Consider the following 20,376-nt stretch of genomic DNA (forward strand, 5'->3'; position numbering starts at 1 on the left):
TATTCATGTAAAATCCTCCAATTATTTTTGAAAATCAAGTATTCTACTACAGCTCCCTGGGGTAAATCCCACTACCTTAAAAAGCATAATTAACATTAGCCCAGGCTTTGCCTTAAACAGTTCTGAAATCTGCCAGAAGGCAAAAGAAAAAAAGGAAAAGGAAGACCGTAAAATACTTCCTCTTGCAATGAACAAGTGGCGTAAAAAAAAAAAAAGGAAGAAAGAAATAATAAAGAAGTGAAGGCTGACTTCGAGTTATCTCAAAAGGTGCATATTTCCACTCATCTTTCAACCCTCACACGTTTTATCAGATCAGAACTCTTAAGGGACATTTCAGGAGATTAGGTTTCATTATGCACACTTTACTCTTGTCCCATTTTGCACACTGTTAAGTATATATAAAAAGGGTCTGAAGTTTTGATAGAGCCCTGGGGAAAGTTCGTTTCTACTTATTTCCAAAACAGCATAGGAGACCGTTAATTCAACAAGCTGCCAGTCACACATTTTATTCGCTACATTAAACACAGCTATCCAACCATCACAATTTCAGTTTTTAAAAGGAAATCATTAATGATATGCCATCTGAAAGTCATAGTTCATTTATATCAGCACAAAAAAAAAAAAACACACGAGAAACTTCTCACGTTATGTTAAGTTTTTTAAAACTGACGAGGAGTTCATTTTTAATATAGCACAACCTTGGCCTACTTTGAGTTGAGAAACATTGGGGACGGTGTGACAAAACAAATCGGGGGTCAAATAAAATTACAGAGGAACACTACAAGACTTTACATTTATCTTAAACGCAGTACTTTGAATTACACTGTATACCTTCAGCCATGGAGTCACTCACCTCTGGAGGGGCCACTGGTGATAGCAGTTTCTCTCCTTTTAGAAGGCAAGACACATAGCTGTAGTAACCAATCAGGTCTGATAAGGACGAGAACCGCCGCCCACCAATGTAATAGTCCCCACACATGGCGATTATCCTGTTAATAGAAAACATAACAATAAAGAAGGTGCCGCAGTTAGCTTTAAGTACAGGTAAACCCCTGGGGAGTAAAGACAATCAAAAAGAGTTCAACTCTCATTTATTTGACAGTTGAATTATCTGTATCGATTACTTCCATCATTGTTCCTATGATACACCATCCAGCTCTGGTGTAAACACAGCTGACGATAAACTGCTTCATCACATTCATATGTGCAAAGGTAAGCTCATACCGACACAATGAAACATCAGTGCTGACAGTCTGTGCGTTTGAAGACAATCCATTAAGTCTGTTTCGACAGCAGTCCCAAACCCATTTACTAGATATGAATGGGAAATTGTGACACAGGTTAAAAACCTGAAAATCACTGCAGTGTACGGGTACGTTTACTGCTATCTGCTGACATTATTAGCAGGTCAAACTTTTCTTCGGTTCCTGAACTCAAATACTGTGGCATCGCTGAGAGTTAAAAACAGCCCAAATTGTTTCATCTCAATTAAATTGATCTGTGTGGGTGCCCTTCCAGGTGTTACACTAAAGTTTAGCATCCAGGCACCAATGGAAAAAACAAAACAAAACAAGAATTACAAAGTTTAACAGAGTTAGAAGTTAGCGGGAAGTCAACTAGCTTTAGAAGTCAACTAGCTAAAATGTGCAGCTCTGCTCTCATTTCAGACATAAATTAAAACAGAAACCAAACAGCGGCAGTGTTTGTAGGATTATTGGAATTTGGTTAACTGGCATATAATGGTGTGCTACTTGATGGCTAGCTACAGATTTATGGTTAGGGTAACAATAAACACCCTGATATCAACTTTCCCTTCTAAAAAAGTTCATGTGAGGGTGGAAGACATGACAAATGCAATCAAAAGGCAGGAAACGATGCTGAAAATTGACCAAACAACCAGAGAATACTGGAGATGATCCATTCACAGCTCAAGGTTAGTCACGCATATTCTCCTGCATGGTTTGGATTACTCACCATGAAAAATTCTCGATCCTAAGCTTCATGTCCTTTTGAAATCTTAGTTAGCTTCAGAGAGATTCTTATCTGAAGCATTCAAATATGTGGTGTCTGACAAACTGTAAGTCCATAGGCTGTATGTAAGGTTTTAAAGCTGAGCTTAAAGGCATGATGCACATGATTAGTGCTAATAAAAAGGCAGAGAGGCCTACGATGATCACAGATTATTTTGAGGGGATTGTTTATATTAAATAAAAAAATATATAAAGAATTTAGTTAAGATTACAAGTTAAGACAACAGCCTTAATGAACACAGCAGGAGCTTGGACCTGGAAGCAGGGTTGGCCCGTCATCACTTAACAAGCGGATTCTGAACTGCAACCAGTTACGGAACCACAAATCTCTAACAAACACTAACTCACTAAAATAACACGAATAAATCATATACAGAGCAGCTCCTTTCTCCCGTAACTGATGACATCATGGCAATATGTCCACAGGAGATCATGTCGTTTTCACTTAATTAGATGATGTTTGCCCTGAATCTTGGTGAGCTGCAGAGTTAATATTAACATAGCATAACCACTGAAGGAAAGGACAGACTGTAATGTCTTATCTTCTTCTCGTCTTTTTTATTGACTGTAAGGTTGTAAAATGCTCCAGGGTACTGTTGTTAAACAAGTGTGGTGTCATTTTTCTTCTGCATCAAGTCCGCCCACACACATTGCATAAAAAAAAACAAAAAAAAAACAACACCTTGTCCACCTTACACGCAAACACACACAGCGTCATCTGTCGCAGCAAACATTTAAATGTACAAGCTGCCATGACAAAACACTGTTTTTAAGCTCTGTATAGTCTTTGAATCTGTGGGACAAAAAGGCTGACCTACCCCAGAATCTACTTTCTTAAACATTAACAGTGTTGAAATAAGGGCTAATCTCTGAACTTGCCCTTCTGTTGTAGTCTCTAGCTTTCTGCCCTTTTGGTTAACAGGTAATAAATAACTTCAGTACTTCAGAGATTTTATCTTACCCGAGGGCGACTTCCTACAACTTGGATCCTGCTTGTTGTGAGATGCCATAGAAAAAAAAAATGAAACACTTCATGTTGCACCATGCTACTCTAACTATTCCAACCACACATTTCTCTCTGGTCTCAGATGTTAGCAACACCATGCTAGACAGCCATTCAAAGTCTACATGGCTATTAGGGTAAACACAAATAAGACATCAATAACAGTCCTATTTTATTTAAACCTCAGGCCTGAACCACTCTGATTTATCTGTAAATTATAGAAATACCTGTAGGCTAAGTAGGTTCAAATTAACTTCTCTTTCCAGAGTTCTGTGAGCAGTCAGAGAGTTATATTCTGTTTGAATGGTGTAGAAAAATCATACCTGAAGTGGTTGACCACATTGGTCATACTGAGGAAAGACAGGACAAAGGAACCGGGCCGGCGGTCGCTCTCCCTGATGAGGTAGCTGCCAGGATTTCGGGCCTGGCGCAGGCGCTCCTCTGCAATGGTTCGGTCTAGCTTGCCATGGTACCACCTGAGAGAAAACAAACAGTAAGGAAATTGCCACAAGGAGAAACATGCAGCATAAAGTGTTTATACGCAGAATTTCTCAAGTTATAACCATGAAACAATATGTTGACAAGTCAAGCTATATTTAACTACAACTCAAAAAAAAAAGCCATATAAAAACAATAAACCCATTACACACGCAGCACACAACCTAAATGCTTGATTATACCTAGTTTTGGACACAGACGGCCACAAACTCAACGGCCGAGTATTTATTCCTGCTATACTTCTTTGAAGTCCATTTGGCTTCATGCATAGTGACATACTGTGGTGATATTTCTCTGCAGATAAGTTTTCACAGTCACAAAAACCAGTCCGCATTGACCATCCTGCGAACTTATCTGATGATGAAATTTATGTTATTCCAACCTGAGCAGAACCTAACAGACTCACAGATGAACAAAGTTTAATCAAGGCTTTACAATCTCTACTGAATCTAGAGATTAAACTAAAACTTTAGCACTGTATGTCCATTAGTTCAAAAGACAAGGTTTAGGTTCATAAAAGCAAATGTTTGGCTTTTTCAGTTTTTAGTAACTCTATTTAAGTCTTGCTTTCTGAATTAAACAGAAGACCTAAGAACGACATTGGTTAAAATTTCAGCAGGTGGGGCTGAATTTGAAAGGGCCCTGCCAGCTGGGGTAAAAAATTAACATGTTTTTCCAAATTTAGGCCAGTGTTGCATCTCAGAACAGAGGGCAGTGACTGGAAAACATGCAGAGGTGAGAGGATGAATGAGGTGCTGCAGTAGCTCTTTTCACAGGAGGCCTTAATGGCTCCCATCTGGTTTAGGGAAGTACAGGTCTCCATTTGTAAAGAAAAATGCCATCAACTCTGCTATCATGCAGGAAGCTGGAGAAAGGTTGCTGAAGAGGAGATGGAGTGTGTCCATGAGGGAGGTTTGGGGGGGATTTTTGGTGATAACGAGAATTGAAGATGGCAATCGAGAGCAGCTGGAGAGAGAAGGGCCAAGGAGCCCTTAAGCGGTTGAGGAAATATGGGAAAATAACATTGAGAGGCAAAGACAGATGACTGTGAAAACAATAACATCCAGACAAAAAGAACTTTCCACCACATCCTACTGGCTAGTTAAGCTCCACTTATTATGGAATGAGGTTATTTAAGTTGTTTACGACTCCTCCAACACACACACACACACACACACACACACTTACTTTTAATCGGGTGTGGCAAACAAAGACACGGTGAGCCAGAACCAGCCCACCAAAGGGTGGCCAACTAGATGAAGTGGCAAAGTATGACATCTCAGAGAACAAATTAATGATTCTGATGTTTCATTAACATGAACTGCCATTTCTGCCTCTTTGATGCCAGCACTTGTAAACATGAGTGAACATGGAAAGCAAGAAGTATTTTCTTGTCTTAACAAGTTGCTCCAATTGTCATTTTTTTGTTTTTTTTCTCCTTTGTTCAAAATACTCCATGTGAAGCCATTGTGCCTTTAACGACCCTCTGCAATCTAAAAATAGCAACCCATAAATTGTTGAAATTGCACTTATTGAGACATTTCAAGCAGCTGTACTTTTTAATTCTTTCTTAATGGTTAATGATGCAGCGATTTCAAAAGTCCACCCCATTAGGGCTGGGCCAAACTATACTGTTCACGGTATAACAGTAGAATGTTAGTCAATGATAAGAAAATGAAATATGACGATTGAAATGGGTAAAACGCGCATGCGCAGAGCCTTTGTTTTCATACGTACATGGCGAAAAAAGCATGGCAGCGACGGAGAATGAGAAGGGCAAAAGCGGATCGTTGAATGAAACAGATGAACCAGAATTGGTTTCTAAAAATGGTGCAACTTCAGTGATGTGGAACTGGTTTGGTTTTTGTCCGTCAGATACACACCAAAACACTTTTTTGGGGTAGAACATGCAAGCGGGCCGTCGTTATTACTGTATTTTTTGGACTTTAAAAGGCTCTTAAGAGCACCTTAATTTTCTCAAAAATCGACAGTGCGCCTTATAATCCGGTGCACCTTATGAACTCTGGTTGTGCTTACTGACCTTGAACTGATTTTGTGTGGTACACGGCGCCCAAAAATCGGTTAAAAATTTTTTTTAGTGTGACTTTGGTAAGCTATGAAGCTGCAATGCTTGATGGATTGTCGGATCATTACGGCTACCGTAGTCAGGAGCCTCGCGGAGTAATACGTACTGTGCTTCAACATAACATTACCTTATTGTGTCGCTTAATGCGCCTTATAATTCTGCACACCTTATGGTCCGAAAAATACGTATTTGACTTATTTATTTGGCACACTGCAGTTTCATGTTGCAAAACACCTCTTTTTAACTTTTGTGGATATTATACATGGTTATGCTCAGGATATGTTGGCCAGTTTCCACTGAAAATGCCTTTTGGTTAAATTGTCAGCAAGGAACTTGCATTTGCACTGTTAAATTTTTATATAGCATTAATGCACATAAAAAACAGCTTCTTGTTTAAATGAAACTAAATTGATGGGGGCTTTTTGCACTAATAAAGTTGCGGAGTTGTAAAGTATTTTGGCTTGCATCTATTATATCGTTAGTTCTATCGTTATTGCAAATTTTCAAATATATATTGTGATAAATATTTTTGGCCATATTGCCCTGCTCTACATCCCACTATGAACAACAACAAAATACAAAAAAGAAAATGTGTGATCTAAATGTAATCGAATGACTCCATTGAAAACTCGCTAGCTGCACTCCATATAACAGAGAGACAATTGTGGATAGTGGACCACTAAATGGTGGTAAAAGAGAGCTGTAACATCATATGTCACATCATGATAAAGTATAATCAAAGTGATTTTTTGTGAAACTTTAGGCTCTTTTGCATCTACATTTAGTAAAACTATTTCATTGGATGAAGTTTCCTTCAGCTCTGTGTGTAAGCTATATATCCTCTATGATGACACGGGATGCAAATAGTTAAACAAAAGGAGAAGTGTTGAGATAAATAAGCCACAGCAATGGTGATATGAGACAGTGCTACTATCAGCTTCAGGAATGCTCTTTCATGTCAAAACACGAACATCAAGCAACACCATGACGTTTTGGTTTAGCTTGGCACAAGATAAGGAATTTACTTTTTCAACTACAGCTCCATGGCCGTGTGTGTGTGTTTCTAAAGACTAATGTTAAAAACATTACTATTTTCATTATATTGCACAGTAGCCCGGCAACTCCCATACGTTACAGTATGGTAAATGGCCTGCATTTGTATAGCGCTTTTCTACTCTCTAAGGACCCCAAAGCGCTTTACACTACATTCAGTCATTCACCCATTCACACACTGGCGATGGCAAGCTACATTGTAGCCACAGCTGCCCTGGGGCGCACTGACAGAGGCGAGGCTGCCGGACACTGGCGCCCTCTGACCACCACCAGTAGGCAAACATGGGGTTAGTATCTTGCCCAAGGATATTTGGCATGCAGCCAGGGGGCAGCCTGGGATCGAACCACCATTAGTGGCTGACCTGTTCTGCCACCTGAGCTACAGCCACCCTGAATGTAATGACAACAGTGTGCCGTCCACACTAGGTGACAGATACCCATGTTCCCACAGTGTCACCAAGCCAATGCCTGCATTTTGAATGGTATCTTCACACCAGAGACCTGTTTTATCACTCCATCACGATACAAGAGGCCAAGATAAACCTTCCAGCTAAGCTTGTAAACAAGTGATTTACTTGGGTAGGTTACATGGACAGTTTAGCTAACCGTGTAATGCATTTAAGAACAATATCACTGTGCACTGCTGCACATTAGCATGCCTAAGTCTAGTGAGTTGAGCAAGATGACTCAATACAGGGCTGATGACCGAAAGCCTTAAAAATATTCTATCACTAGACACAAGGGTTACGTGCTGTTTATAGCTTTTGTTCTAGAAAGGACAGCCTGCACCACAAAGCCACAAAGAGCACAAAACATTTTTTTTTTTTTAAATCTAACTACAATGAGAGGTTCATTACACAAAGACAGCCAACAGACTCTTAGAGAGAAAGAGAAAGAGAAAGAGAGAGAGAGAGAGAGAAGCACTCATCCAAATTTAAAGAAGAACTTGAATGGATAAAATACTTGTTTATTAATAGAACAAAATTAGCACTTAATCATACTTTAATATTCAAGCTTGCAGAACAAAAATTATGAGCATGCATGCATGGATATAAAACCTATATGTCTAACTAACAGGAGAACAGTCGTTCCATACAGGCATTTTAAATAACAATATAAATAAAGCTGAGGATAAATAACAAATAACAAAATTGTTTGGGTCATTCGTGTGCACCCAACTCATGATCAGGGTATTAGACAACAGGATCACCATAACAGCATAACCATATTGTATCCTACCCACAGAGGGACTCATTCACAGACATTAAAATGGATATAGAAAATGACAGACAATCACATCAACGGACTGATCTGAGCAAATTTAATCAGTCTATATCATGAAGGCAAAGTGCATCATCCAGAGAGTGAATTGTTTCTTAAACCCCCACCTCAAAAAACCCAAAAACAGTGCAGTCATGACATGCTACTATTTGAAAATACAGTCTCTAAAATTAGCGGACAGGATAAGATTTAAGGATTTAACAAGCTTCACCAGACTATGGATGAATTTACACAGTAACCTTTTTTTGTCAAAAATGCTATACAGAGAATTTAAATCTGAGTTTCAATGATGATTGCAAGCAACAATTCTAGTATTTGTGGTCATCCACTCAATGTTCAGTTTTGTTGTTACGTTACCACACGTGAGAAAATCAGACAAAACGCTTTTTTGTTGATATATATATTTATTCCTGTCTGCTGGAGCCTAGTCTCTAGGGGCAATAAGACTAACAGGACAGGCACAGATTACTGTGACTTGAGTGGGTTAGACATCGTCTCTCTGTGTGCCTGTCTGTCTCTCATTAAGCAGTTTTGGGAGCTCTTTCTCTCTAGCTTATGCCTCAATTCTTCATCTTCCTTCGTCTTGACAGTTGGACTCAAATATCTCCACAGACATACTGTCAGCCATCATCAGGATCAAGAAAAGAAATAGTGCATGGCTGTACATTAGCAATGCACCTCGTAGCTACAGACTTTGTGTAGTTGGCATACCTTTTACACACATATTCAAGATTCCAGTATTCTTAAATAGAGCTAATGCACTCTATTAGCTTTCTTTGCATATCACATATATCCATACAATTGCACATAATAACCTTTAGCACCTTTCCGTGCCTTAGGTCTGAGAATTGGACAATGACAACATTATTGACCATATGCTTACATATAGAGTATTTAATAAACCAGTAAACCTTCTCCAAGCAAAACCGTTAATAAATTACTGTTTCTGCAGTATATTAGTGTGGCGAATTGAATTACAACTGTTATCATGAATTAAGTGCAATTGCTAGATAACAACAGGCTGCAATTTAGTTAAAGATACAAAAACATACCACATGTGCACAAAAGTTAAACAACTCTTTTCTTCCATGTGTAATCTATTCATTCAATACACCATACAGAGACATGATTATTCGGTTATTGACACTTTTTGGAAATAAACAGGTTCGTGGAGTCCGAAATGGTGATTGGGGAAAAAATGTTATCTCTGCAGGCTCTATAGTGTGAGCATACTGCTTGTAAAACTGACAAATTATGGAGGTGTAACATTGTAAGTGATTCTTACACTTCGAGTTCTTGCACTGTTGTTAGCAAAGCTAAGTGCACAAGACTTTCTGGCAGCAGCTTCCCACTTTTAGACAGCAGATTGGTGTGAAAACAGGCTGCAGGAACACTACTGTCTGTACCCAGCCAGAGTGTTTCTGATGTAAAAAATGCATAACTCCAGGGTCTCTGCCAGTGTTGCCAGACCAGTGGCACGCCAGCCCTAAGCTGACCTAACCAAGGTTAAGCATCATGCAATTTTCTAAATTTATTTTTAAGATGTTTTGGAGACATACGTTAAGCCATGTCTGAAAAACTGCAACAATTAATACTTAATATATCTTGTTGCAATCCAGTTCACAACCTTTTTTAAACCTGTATAAATAAAAAAAGCTCAAAAGGGGTTCCTGCAACTGTAAAGAAGTAAAAAGGAAAAAGAAGCTGTGAATGCAAAATGAGATTTATAGGCTGATTTGATCTCCCACTTACACCGAGTTTACCCTCTGCTGCATCTCCCTCCTGTGTCCCGTGTTCTCACAAGGTGCACCCACTCCACCGACAGCGCTGCTGGCCAGGCAAAAACTGTAAGCTCTGACGTGTAGAGCAGACCAACGGCAGCTTTAAATCCGTACCAAGCATGGTGATGTGACCCTTTTGGTGCCTTACTACGTCCATCTCCCGTAGCAAGGGTTAATGAGCAATATCCATGGAAGAAAGATAAACAGGAGTACACAAAGATGCAGATGGACTTGGATACATGCAACCGACAACCTATTTTGGTGACAGCTGGATGGTTTTGTCTGCTTCTTTGGTTCTCTAGAAGCTATTCTGAAGAATAACACAACTTGATCTTTCAGCTGCTGTCAAGCGCTGGTCTTTGCTCCCACTTCATCCGCTTCTCAATCTCATTCTCTTACTCTCCCTTAGTCTCTCTCTCCCTCTCCCTTAGTCTCTCTCTCCCTCTCCCTTAGTCTCTCTCTCCCTCTCCCTTAAAAACACGTATCACGAGCATGCTGGCGATTGGTGTTCCAAGCAGGGGAACAGCAGGGGTAGGGAGTGGCATATCTGCACATATACCGCCAACTGTATGACCACACATTTGCATGCTACCCACAAACACTAAAAAAAACACACATCCATAAAAGAAAAAAAAAAAAAAATAGGGCAATCTTGTCACCTAAATAACTCTGGCTTAACAAGGTACACAGCATTGTGAAACCAAGTAAAGAAACTACCAAATCAGCATATTTTTGTTTTACTATTAGTGCTTTCTTAATTAACTGACTGTGTCCTTGCTTTAGAAATTAAAGTAATAGATATGAAGATATGTTATGATAACATAACTTCTTATCAAGTTTCACATTTAAAATCTATTAGTTTGCAAGTACTGAAACCAAGGCTGACTTTAGAAAGTGAAATTTTGAAATTGTAGTATCCGTTTAATAAAAAAAAAAAGTTTTGCCTAAATCCTTCAGCTCTATCTTGAATAATTTCTTAAATTGTTAAAGGCTTAAATTAAACATTGCACCACAGTGCAATGAGGGCAGCTAGCTTTAGAAATGGCATAAAGTAACACTGCCTTGGCTTAATTTCCCCACCACTACCACGGCTTATTTTATGTGGCAGGCAATTTTCCAACTTTTCACTTAACATGGTAAATTAATTATTTCCATGAAAGTCTTAAGCCTTTAAAAATCCTCTTCAGGTTAAACTGGACTGATCAAATACCTTTAGTGATGATTAATTGTGAAAAAACAGCTTTAAAACAGCTGCCAGTCTAGCAACATTGAGGCCATTTACTAAAAGGCAACACTGTTGAATCCCCTAATGCATGACTATCTCACTTTTATTAGGGCTAACACATTTTATGGGCTGAAGCCGTGATTGTGCTTGTTACTTTGTTCATTGTGCAAAAAAAACAAACAAATGAACCCCCCCCCCCCCCAAAAAAAAAAAATAAAAAAAATAAAAAAATCCACACCACCATAAAATTTCACACTCAAGCTTGAGGCACGCTTGACTTGCATCTTTGAAATATAGGTGTTCAAGCATAAACCAAATTTTGCCAAAATTATCTGCAAAGGGTCTCTTTTTTTTCCAAACTGCTGCAGTAATACTTTTGAGTTCTGTGCCAAATGGGAAGCAGAACCAGTGCATCCTGCGCTAACTGAAAATAAGCGCCATTATACCTGCAGAGCTGAACGTGCACACAGACCCATACCTCCAGCTCATCCATTTTCCATATGCACATGGCAACCATAAAACATTGCACCAAAGCTTAACCACAAATTTAACAACAGCGAGCATAAACAAAGCTTTGTGACCTGCATTAAAAAAAAAATTAAGCAAATTAAAACCTAACATGCTAGCATGGTGTTGCTGATGGACAACAATGTTTGTACAGCCATGAAATTCAAGGAGTATCTTAAATTATAGAATTTTCTTTTCAGGAGTTCACGGTCAACGGTCTTATTACCCTACAGAATAAACAAGTGCATCACAAGTGCGTAGCCATTCAAACAACTCCCATGCAAAATGTGATCCTTTAATCATTTACTTACATTTGTTTTTTCATGTTTCCACAACAAATAGAAAAGAAGTTGTAGAGCTGATGACAGACACCAGTTGTGACTTGGAGCAAGTTCTAATTTCATTATGTATAAGCTTCTATTAAACATGATTAACTTCCAGGAGTTAGCAAGGGGGGAAAAAATATAATGACACTATAGTAAAATACCATGCTTGTCACATGACAAACAACATCTGCTAGCAACCTCACTCAATAATGAGGGTGACAGCACACCTGAAATTGTACAGATGAAGATATGGGAAAGTCAATCTTCGGATTCTCAGCTTTGCTCAGTCTAAATGATAACCAGCCAACACTTTAATCCCCAGTCACTCAAGCCAATACCTCAGCTGTCCTTCTGTGAATCAGCTTCCTTGAAATAACAGGATTACATCAGTAATAATAACAAGCTTCACTCCCACATATGCCAACAATCTTCCTCTGAGCATTTGATTACTACAAGTTCAAGCATACATTTAGGAACACCATTTATGACAAGAACTAAAACCACGTCCACCTGTTAAAAAAACAACAAGATACTGTAGCTCACAATAAAATGGAAACATGCAACAGCAGTTTTCAGTTATGTGGCTATTCCTTCAGCATTCACTGCAACGGCATCACTGCCGCAAAAATAATTTTTTCATATCACAGGAAGTCATGACAGTAGTACTATAATACCAAAGCCTAACCTGGCACTGTAATACTTTCCATTCACTCCCCAATCCATCAATCAGCAAACCTAGTTAAAAAGAAAAGTCATTCAAATCAGAAATCCTGCACATTGTCAAACACAACTCAAATGCTTCAGAGGATCCTGTTAGGGCCACAATGAATGGTTCAGAAGTCTTGAAAACAGGATGCTGGGTGAGAAAAGGCAGGGCAATGTGGGCGCTGGAAGAGTATAGCACGACAATGTATAGCAAGCTGGAAATATATGGAAACTATAGACTGTGTTATGAATGCACAAGACAGATATTATACTAATAAAAGTTGGAGCGGGATCAATCAGCAAATCAGTCAAACCAGCCCTAAGCATGATCATCCTTGGTTGTAATGGTTCAGGAGACTGAGGGGATATTTGTTGAGCAACGAGCAATCACAGCCTAATACTTCTATATATTATTTACATGCACACGCGCGCACGCACACACATACACACACACACTAGGAGAGCTGCAATAATTTTAAAAATAAGGGACAGGAAATGGCATGCTCAAGAGTGTAATGGTTGTCACAGTGTTATTAATCAAATGCTGCTTTGTAATAAAAGTGCTGTAATATATTGACCACTAGGAACAGCTTCCATCAGGGAATAATCTAATTAAACTATGCAATCAGTCCTTGTGGTTTATCAGAATTCCATTGTCTGTAACAGCCTTCATCACAAAGGCCAATTAGGCAGTGTTGCTGCAAAATTAGCAGTAAACCTACAGACATGTTTCCACAGCCAACTGGTAAATCTGGTAAACTCATTCACACAACCACAGATTTTCAAATCCAAGTTTTGCTTCCAATTTTTTTTCCCTTCCTTCCGCCTACCACAACCTCCTGTGGGAAACCCTTTATGACTTAAAATCCCCTCTAATCTTCGTGGAAACTCAAAATCAACGACTCATTTCCCAATGTGCTGTTTGTTTAAGCTCAGGCTCACGGCCAGTGGTTTCTAAAGGTAGCAGGAACACACACTACTGAGGCCACCTGACATCTTCACTCCTGCATCTTTGTTAATCATCAGCTTCTTATCAAACATCCTTTCAAACATTCATACAGTGCTTTTAACCACACATGATCAAAATAGGGCCTGATAGCTAAATCTGACCCAGGGTCTGGACAGAAACTGTGTGCAAAAATCCTAAAAATCAAAAGCAAAATAATCCCTAAAATGAAAATAAAAAAGGCAGCACTATGTTAATGAAGCTGAAGGACTGACTGAACCTGATTCCAACCGAAGGTGCCCCTTTTAAGACTGTTGTGGCCATTGCAAATTATTCATTATTAATATAAGAATGTATATAATATGGCTATCTTAAAAAAATGCAGCCCTCTTCCACTTTTTACCTACATACATGCACACAAATACACACAGGAAACTAGACAATACCCCGTTTAGATAATATTTTTGACTATAGCCCGCAAGTCTTATTTGTAGCCCTAATGTATCCAGGTTAGCTGGCTTTAGCCCTCGTCAGCACTGGCAGGGGAATGTGAAAGCTCTGCTAATGTGTTTTACTGTTACAGAGGAAATTAATTTATTACAGGCAGGGAAAATAATCAGCTGTCATAGACAAGCTGGGCCAACACTGTGGGAAATAAAAAGGAGAAATTTAGCAATATTTTTAAATCTAAAATTACACTGCAGACTTGATTGGGTTATTTAAGTAATTGAAGAAATTAGGTGATTTTAAGTAACTGTTTTAGTAAGTTATTTCATACTTATTGCTTTTTCTTGTTGATATTATTCAGAATTTTATCTTCTGCTTAGCAAGAATAAACAGAACCCTGATTGATGTTAAAAACCAAGGTTCATGTTGAGCAATGACTGTTTTTATACTGTTACAGTTTGCAACAGTTTACTAGCTACATAATCAAATGAACAACACATACAGAATCACTGTGATTAAGGCAGTAAGCTGTCAATGTCCCTCAGCTTTACTTTTAAGCCACAGTTTAAGTAGTCTGCCTCCTTTTTTTTGATTTGTTTTGAGGTACAATATTTGTTGGGGTTGAGAGTGGAGGGTGAATAATAACAATTTTTTTAAAAAAAATGTTATTTTTGACTGCAGGCACGATTACTCAATCATGACTGGACCCAAGGACAAAACAGGGTGCGACCCATCTAATTGTAATTTGAGACCTTGGATGCTTCTATCTCAGATACTATCTGTTTCAGAGCAGTTACACACCTAATAGATTTGGCATGATGCACTGCGCAGCACCTCTGACATCACATCAGCCCCTTCTATCAACAGTGGATCAGTGGCACAATCAGAAGGAGAGAGAGATCCCAGCCTTTACTGGGCCAACTTTACAAGACAAAGTCAGCACCTCATAACTTGCCTGTTTCTGAGCTGCATCCAGTGACAGAAAAAGTGATAAGATAAGTGCTCTCAGGAGGTCATTTCTCTGAATTTTCTTTTACTGCCAATCGCAAGTGTTCTCATGTAAAAAACACACAAGTGGTATATTAAGTGTATGACTGTAGTATTTTATTCAGATGTTTACGGAATACAATTACCTTAAAGAACAAAGAAAATCCATCCAAATCAAAAATAGTAAACCTCATTCTAATAAACTGCCACACAATTCTTATATACTAATAATACCCAAAAATGTGGTCCAGCTTTCCGGTGCAATCACAACCACTACAAACAATTCACCAAACCACAAAGCCAATACAGCGGAAAAGCTTGTGTTGTGAACATGTCTTGCACAACTCGATTAAGAAAGACACAGGAGACTGTGTTGGTGAGAGTCAAAAAGATTCTGGGTATTCTACTCTAGTCCAAAGTTAGGTACTGGTGAGAGGTTTAGCGAATGTAGCAGATAAATATTTGAATTCAAGTTACGCATGATGAAGCAAGTAAAACCAAAGAAAGCCCCCCCCCATAACACGCAGTAATTGCTCCAATGCCTCAGTGAAAATCTTTCAAGCTGAAAAACTGGGGTGAGTGTAAACCTGTGAAGAAGTCTGCATTTCCAGGGCAAAACTACAATTTCCAAAGCAGCAGGATAGGTAGGAGCCTAGATATAAGTGATGTTCATTCCACTTAAGGTTATTCATTACCAAAACAGGCAACAGTGTAAAACGCTGCCCTTCCCCTTCCTCTGTAATCTGACAGCGAGATATAGAATGGCTTCTAAAATAAGAGCTGAATCCACACTCCAAGCCTAGTCACTTCCATATCTCACAGTATGAGGGCCAGAAATGACAAAGCTCAGCAGTTTTCTAATGAGACTATAACAAATGGAAGGCCTATATTTAGGTTATTACAACATCAGCAGTGCGCACGCAGGTTTGAACATGGGTTTCTGTGCATGCCTGATAAAGTCATGACAGTACCCACAATTAGTCAGATGCTTTCTAAAGTACAGTGCTTAGGCAGAATTTACTGTGCTGCAGACAAGAAAAGAAAAAAGGTTTGCAAATGCTTTGTTTTAAGTTTTAGTTCACTTCAATCACAGGCAAAATATTTAGACACGATGGCCATTCTCTCAGAGCATACAGTTGTGCAGCAAACAAGAAACAAGATTTTCTACTTCCCATGTAGCATTACAGAGAACTATGCACTTTACTATAAATAGTAGATAACAGAAAGGTGTATGGATTTCTGTCAAAAGCACAGGCATTGATTTTAATGTATCTGGGCCAATAGTGCCAAGGGTTCTTGCCAGCCTAAAACTTAAATCTAAAACAAGAAAAATGCTTTGTTTAATCAAAGAAACAAAGTTGCTTTGGAAGTATTTGTGCATCACCTGAGCATCAGTTCGAATTGTCACAACTGTCACCAACGACACCTGGAATCAAGTTGGTCTCCATACAATTGTTGATTTAGGTTTTTGATACAACAGAAAAAGAAAGGGAGGCTAAGGAGCTTGGAAAAATAAAAAAAAATTGGAGTTCTTTAAGTTTCTTAAAGACATTTTACCTCTTATTCGAGAAGCATCTTCAATTCTGAAAGAACTATTCAAAGAAAGTGTCCTGATATGTATATACTGACTTTATCCAAACTTAATGATTTCCTATCTTCTTCCAAAAACATAAAAACTACAAAAAAAATTGAATGTTAAGCTGAAAGATTACGTGGAACAGGAAACGAAAAACCTACAGTCGAGTTCACTTGAAAGAAATCTAAAAACAACAACAAAGCTCAAATAAGCCTGGACAACTGCTGCAGAGTGCAATTTTGAATGTTCTTAATCGCTCAGTTTCACTCCATCACAAAGAAGTTCTTTGTATACCATGACTTCTCTGCAGAATGGGCAAAGCTGAAGGACCAACAACAGCATAAACGTGAACAAAAGCGCCTGCACTACCAGTTGTCCCACATCCTTGACGGCATTTTTGTTACTGTTACACTGTATTACTCAGTGTTGATTATTGTGTTTACTGTGTATATACATAATACTTGTTCTGCTTGGTTGATCCTGTGAAATGAGGCTATGCTGACAACAGCTGTCCAAGTCAATTATTGATATGTAGTAGTCCATTGTGAGAATGTTTATAAGGGCATTTACTATAAGTGAATCAGCTCTCTGTAAAAAATAATGAACAGGCATTACTACTGTGTTGCTAGGGTTTCTATTTCATATTGAATCTCCTGACAATTCAATTTGATCTCAGTTATTTCAGTGCTTTCTAGGATAACAGGTGTGCAAACGCACAACAGATGTATTTTAGGTAATGTGTCTTGGGGAACTGAAATTATTTCAAAGCCACATCTACCAAATATACCTCAAGTGCAAAACAGGAAGGCTATGAAAACGCAATAAAATAAATACATTGCTTTAGTGCTTCTATTTTCTAGAAGTTATAGACGTCACTTAACTTGTGGTTTACTTACTGGTTAGTGGGAGGTGCGGAGAGTGGGAACGTCACCTCTTCTTCGTCGATTTCCATCCCATCTTGCATGTCGCTTTCATCCATAGTGCCACCGAGCCCCCCACAGCTAGGAGGCGGAGGAGGTGGTGGTGGAAGTGGTGGGAAGACAGTGGGCCCATCCGGGCCTGTTGATGTGGGTGAGATCCGACTAGCTGGACCCTCCATAGTTGGAGAGCAGCACATGCCGCCCACTGTCCCTGAGCTTGTTCCTTGAAAAACTGAATGTCCACCTCCTGCTACGCCACTCCCTGCTCCGGTCATATCCCCACTAAGCATGGAGGAATAGATTATATTCATCTCTGAAAGGGAGTCCGGAGATGTGTTTGAATGCTGTCGGGTGGCTGGTGCCGGCCCTTGCACCAAATCAGTGGTTCGGACTCTGCTCGGCTTGGGATAGTATGGGAAAGGGGCCGTCGTCTCCGGGCCTCCTCCGCCTGCCACCCCTGTCCCTGTCGCGACCGAGCCCGTATCCTCACTGCTGACCTCCGCTGCCATCATAGTAGAAAAATACGTAGAGGGGGAAAAGTCCAGAAGGGAACCTGCCCTTCCCCTCTGTTTTTACAATAATCCCCCGGTGTTTGGGCTCCTGGGAAACAACACCAAAAGTTTCTCAAAAACGCGTTCAGCTAGCCGGCTAATGTTAGCCAACAGCTAACTTAGCTTACTTGGCTGCACTAGCGGGCGTTAGCTTCGCCTCGCATTCGCTCCCTGCAAAAATCACCGAGCTAACGCTAGCGGGACAGCTAGCAGCTTCGAGACACTTGATGAGTTCTTGCTCGCTATGTCTTCATTGTTTCCTGAGTTTAGAGTTCACGCAGAAACACTACATGAGATTAACCGTTACAATACTTCCAACAGAATATCACTTCACCTATATTTCCTGTTGGTATTTTTGAGTCTGGGGGGATGTTCGGACTTCACCCTCGGCACCAAAGCAGACCACTTGTCGATGAGTGTTGTTTTATTGTCACTGTTGTGTGTAATCCCCTTCTTTTTTCCCAGTGTTGTTTTCTTCAGTTTTAAACCGTCTCCAGTAGCGTTCCCAGACGACTTCAGCCTTATCTCCTATATCCCCGGAGCCGCATGTTGTTCTCCGCGTACTGCCATGTCGTTTACCAACATTTATTATCTGCGTACAAGCTTTATTTCTGGGTTTCGGGGCTAGTGGCTTGCCCGCTGCTGCGCTGCTCTTGTCTCCCCTCCCTCTCCCACTCCTCTCCAGTTAAAGATCAGACACAGCTAAGTGAACACAGAGCGGAACTTTTTTTCCCCCCAAATTTAATCCATGGCATCTTCAATCACGTTAAATCTTATTAAGTTGAATAAAATGCGATATTGTCCTTGTTACGTAAATGAAATATAGAATCTCATTATGGTTTGTTTGTTTTTTTCTTACCAGAGGATCTCAGAAAAGAAGACAAGTAGCAGAGTAAAATCAGTCCTCTAGATATTTTTCTGCAAATAATCTCTTGCTGAACTACTATACTGTGGCAGGAAATGTTTACACCTTTGATCTGCTGTTTTTAACACGTCAGCAGCACCGAACAAGTTTCACTAGTTATCAGATAAGCGGCTCTGTACAATAAACAGAAAAGAGTAATTAGAAAAAAAACATTTAATGGCAGGATTTATTTACAGTTCCCCATTTAATCTACAACTGCAAAAATATTTTTTTTAATTGTACCTCTTATTCTTGCTTCCATACAAGAACACAGAGATTCAAAATCTCCCGTGATGTTATCAGTTACACCTGAGCGTTTCCCTTTCAAGCCCCAACTTCACATTGTGATTTGTGTGTACGTGTGTGTTCCTGTTTTTCCTTCAGACAGGTAATGAAAGTCTAGGTAAATGACAGCATGTATAGTTCCACGTCCTCTAGTTTATATTAAAGCAAAGGCTTTTAGTAAAAAAAAAAAAAAAAAAGGGGCGGGTTAAAGGCTGTGGCTGCTAATTCTAACTAATTTCACCACTGCATCCTGTTAGATAGAAACATACTGGGTAGATATGCTACAATGCTATTCAGCTGTTTAAGATGTTCGAGGCGTTTACCTTAACATATTGGCAATAGCACTACGGGGCAGCAAGAAAACCGCTTAAACTAATTTGCAACCTTTCAGTTACGTTTATACAAAACAGGAAAATGCTTTAATTGCAAAGTCATAAATAGCATGATAATACTACTAAAATACCAATGTGAAGGGAAAACGCTCAAAAAAAAGCACGCACAGATGTTCCATCACATTGCTGGCTCCTAGTGAAATAGGCTTGAATTTTTAATTCTGGCATGGTCCTTTTTAGTGCTGCAGACGTCATTGCTAACCGCGTTAAAATAGCAGCCAGGTTCAGATTTGTGCAACGCACGGACCCAAGTCTTTCTTTCTTTTTATTTCTAGATGCATAAATACAATTTTAGCCTAATTGTTGCAAAGCTGAATTCGTTTCCTGTATCACCCTCTTTCCTCTAGATGAAGAGAATAATCTGCATGTTGTGCTAAACTGCAGCACTATTACAGAACAACACCAGGAGGACAAATGTTTTGTTTTATTCCTTTAACTGAATGGACAACGATTAACAGTGTCAATAAAACTCAATAAATACTATCTGTCTATGTAGTCTACATATATATATATATATATATATATATATATATATATATTGATCTTTACTAGACTTATGCACAAGTTGGTGCAGACAAGCATACACTTAAGGACAATGGAAAACAATGATAATCATGAAGTTTAATCAGGTGGCCAAGTGACGCCTTACTCACGACCTACAAAAACATATGTTTTGGCTTTTTTTGTTTTGTTTTTTCTGAATGCATCATATTTTGAATACAGATAAACTACTGATACAAACTTATATTTACTCTATACATACTCTCAGCACACACCCTTTAAACATGCAGAAGGGAAGGTGAATTTTCTGAATTCATCAGACATAAAACAGTCCTGTCTCACCTACAGCAGAAGTAGTGAAGCTGATTATGA

The 20,376-nt window shown here is 39.1% G+C and overlaps 1 protein-coding gene across 1 annotated transcript in view; it reads right to left on the bottom strand.

The window, feature by feature from the left end:
• rasa1a (RAS p21 protein activator (GTPase activating protein) 1a) overlaps positions 1 to 18,587 on the bottom strand; it is a 28,758-nt gene extending 10,171 nt beyond the window's left edge. The window contains exons 1-3 of the mRNA XM_085367251.1: positions 17,348 to 18,587; positions 3,357 to 3,509; positions 854 to 989 (exon numbers count right to left, since the gene is read on the bottom strand). Of these exons, the coding sequence (XP_085223377.1) occupies positions 854 to 989; positions 3,357 to 3,509; positions 17,348 to 17,883 (825 nt within the window). The 5' untranslated portion in view covers positions 17,884 to 18,587. The remainder of the gene's footprint in view (positions 1 to 853; positions 990 to 3,356; positions 3,510 to 17,347) is intronic.
• Positions 18,588 to 20,376: the final 1,789 nt, after the last annotated feature.

The sequence above is a fragment of the Diplotaxodon limnothrissa genome, linkage group LG12, assembly GCF_057381915.1.
Source record: "Diplotaxodon limnothrissa isolate DT_005_m linkage group LG12, D_limnothrissa_male_GT1.1, whole genome shotgun sequence".
Lineage (NCBI taxonomy): Eukaryota > Metazoa > Chordata > Actinopteri > Cichliformes > Cichlidae > Diplotaxodon > Diplotaxodon limnothrissa.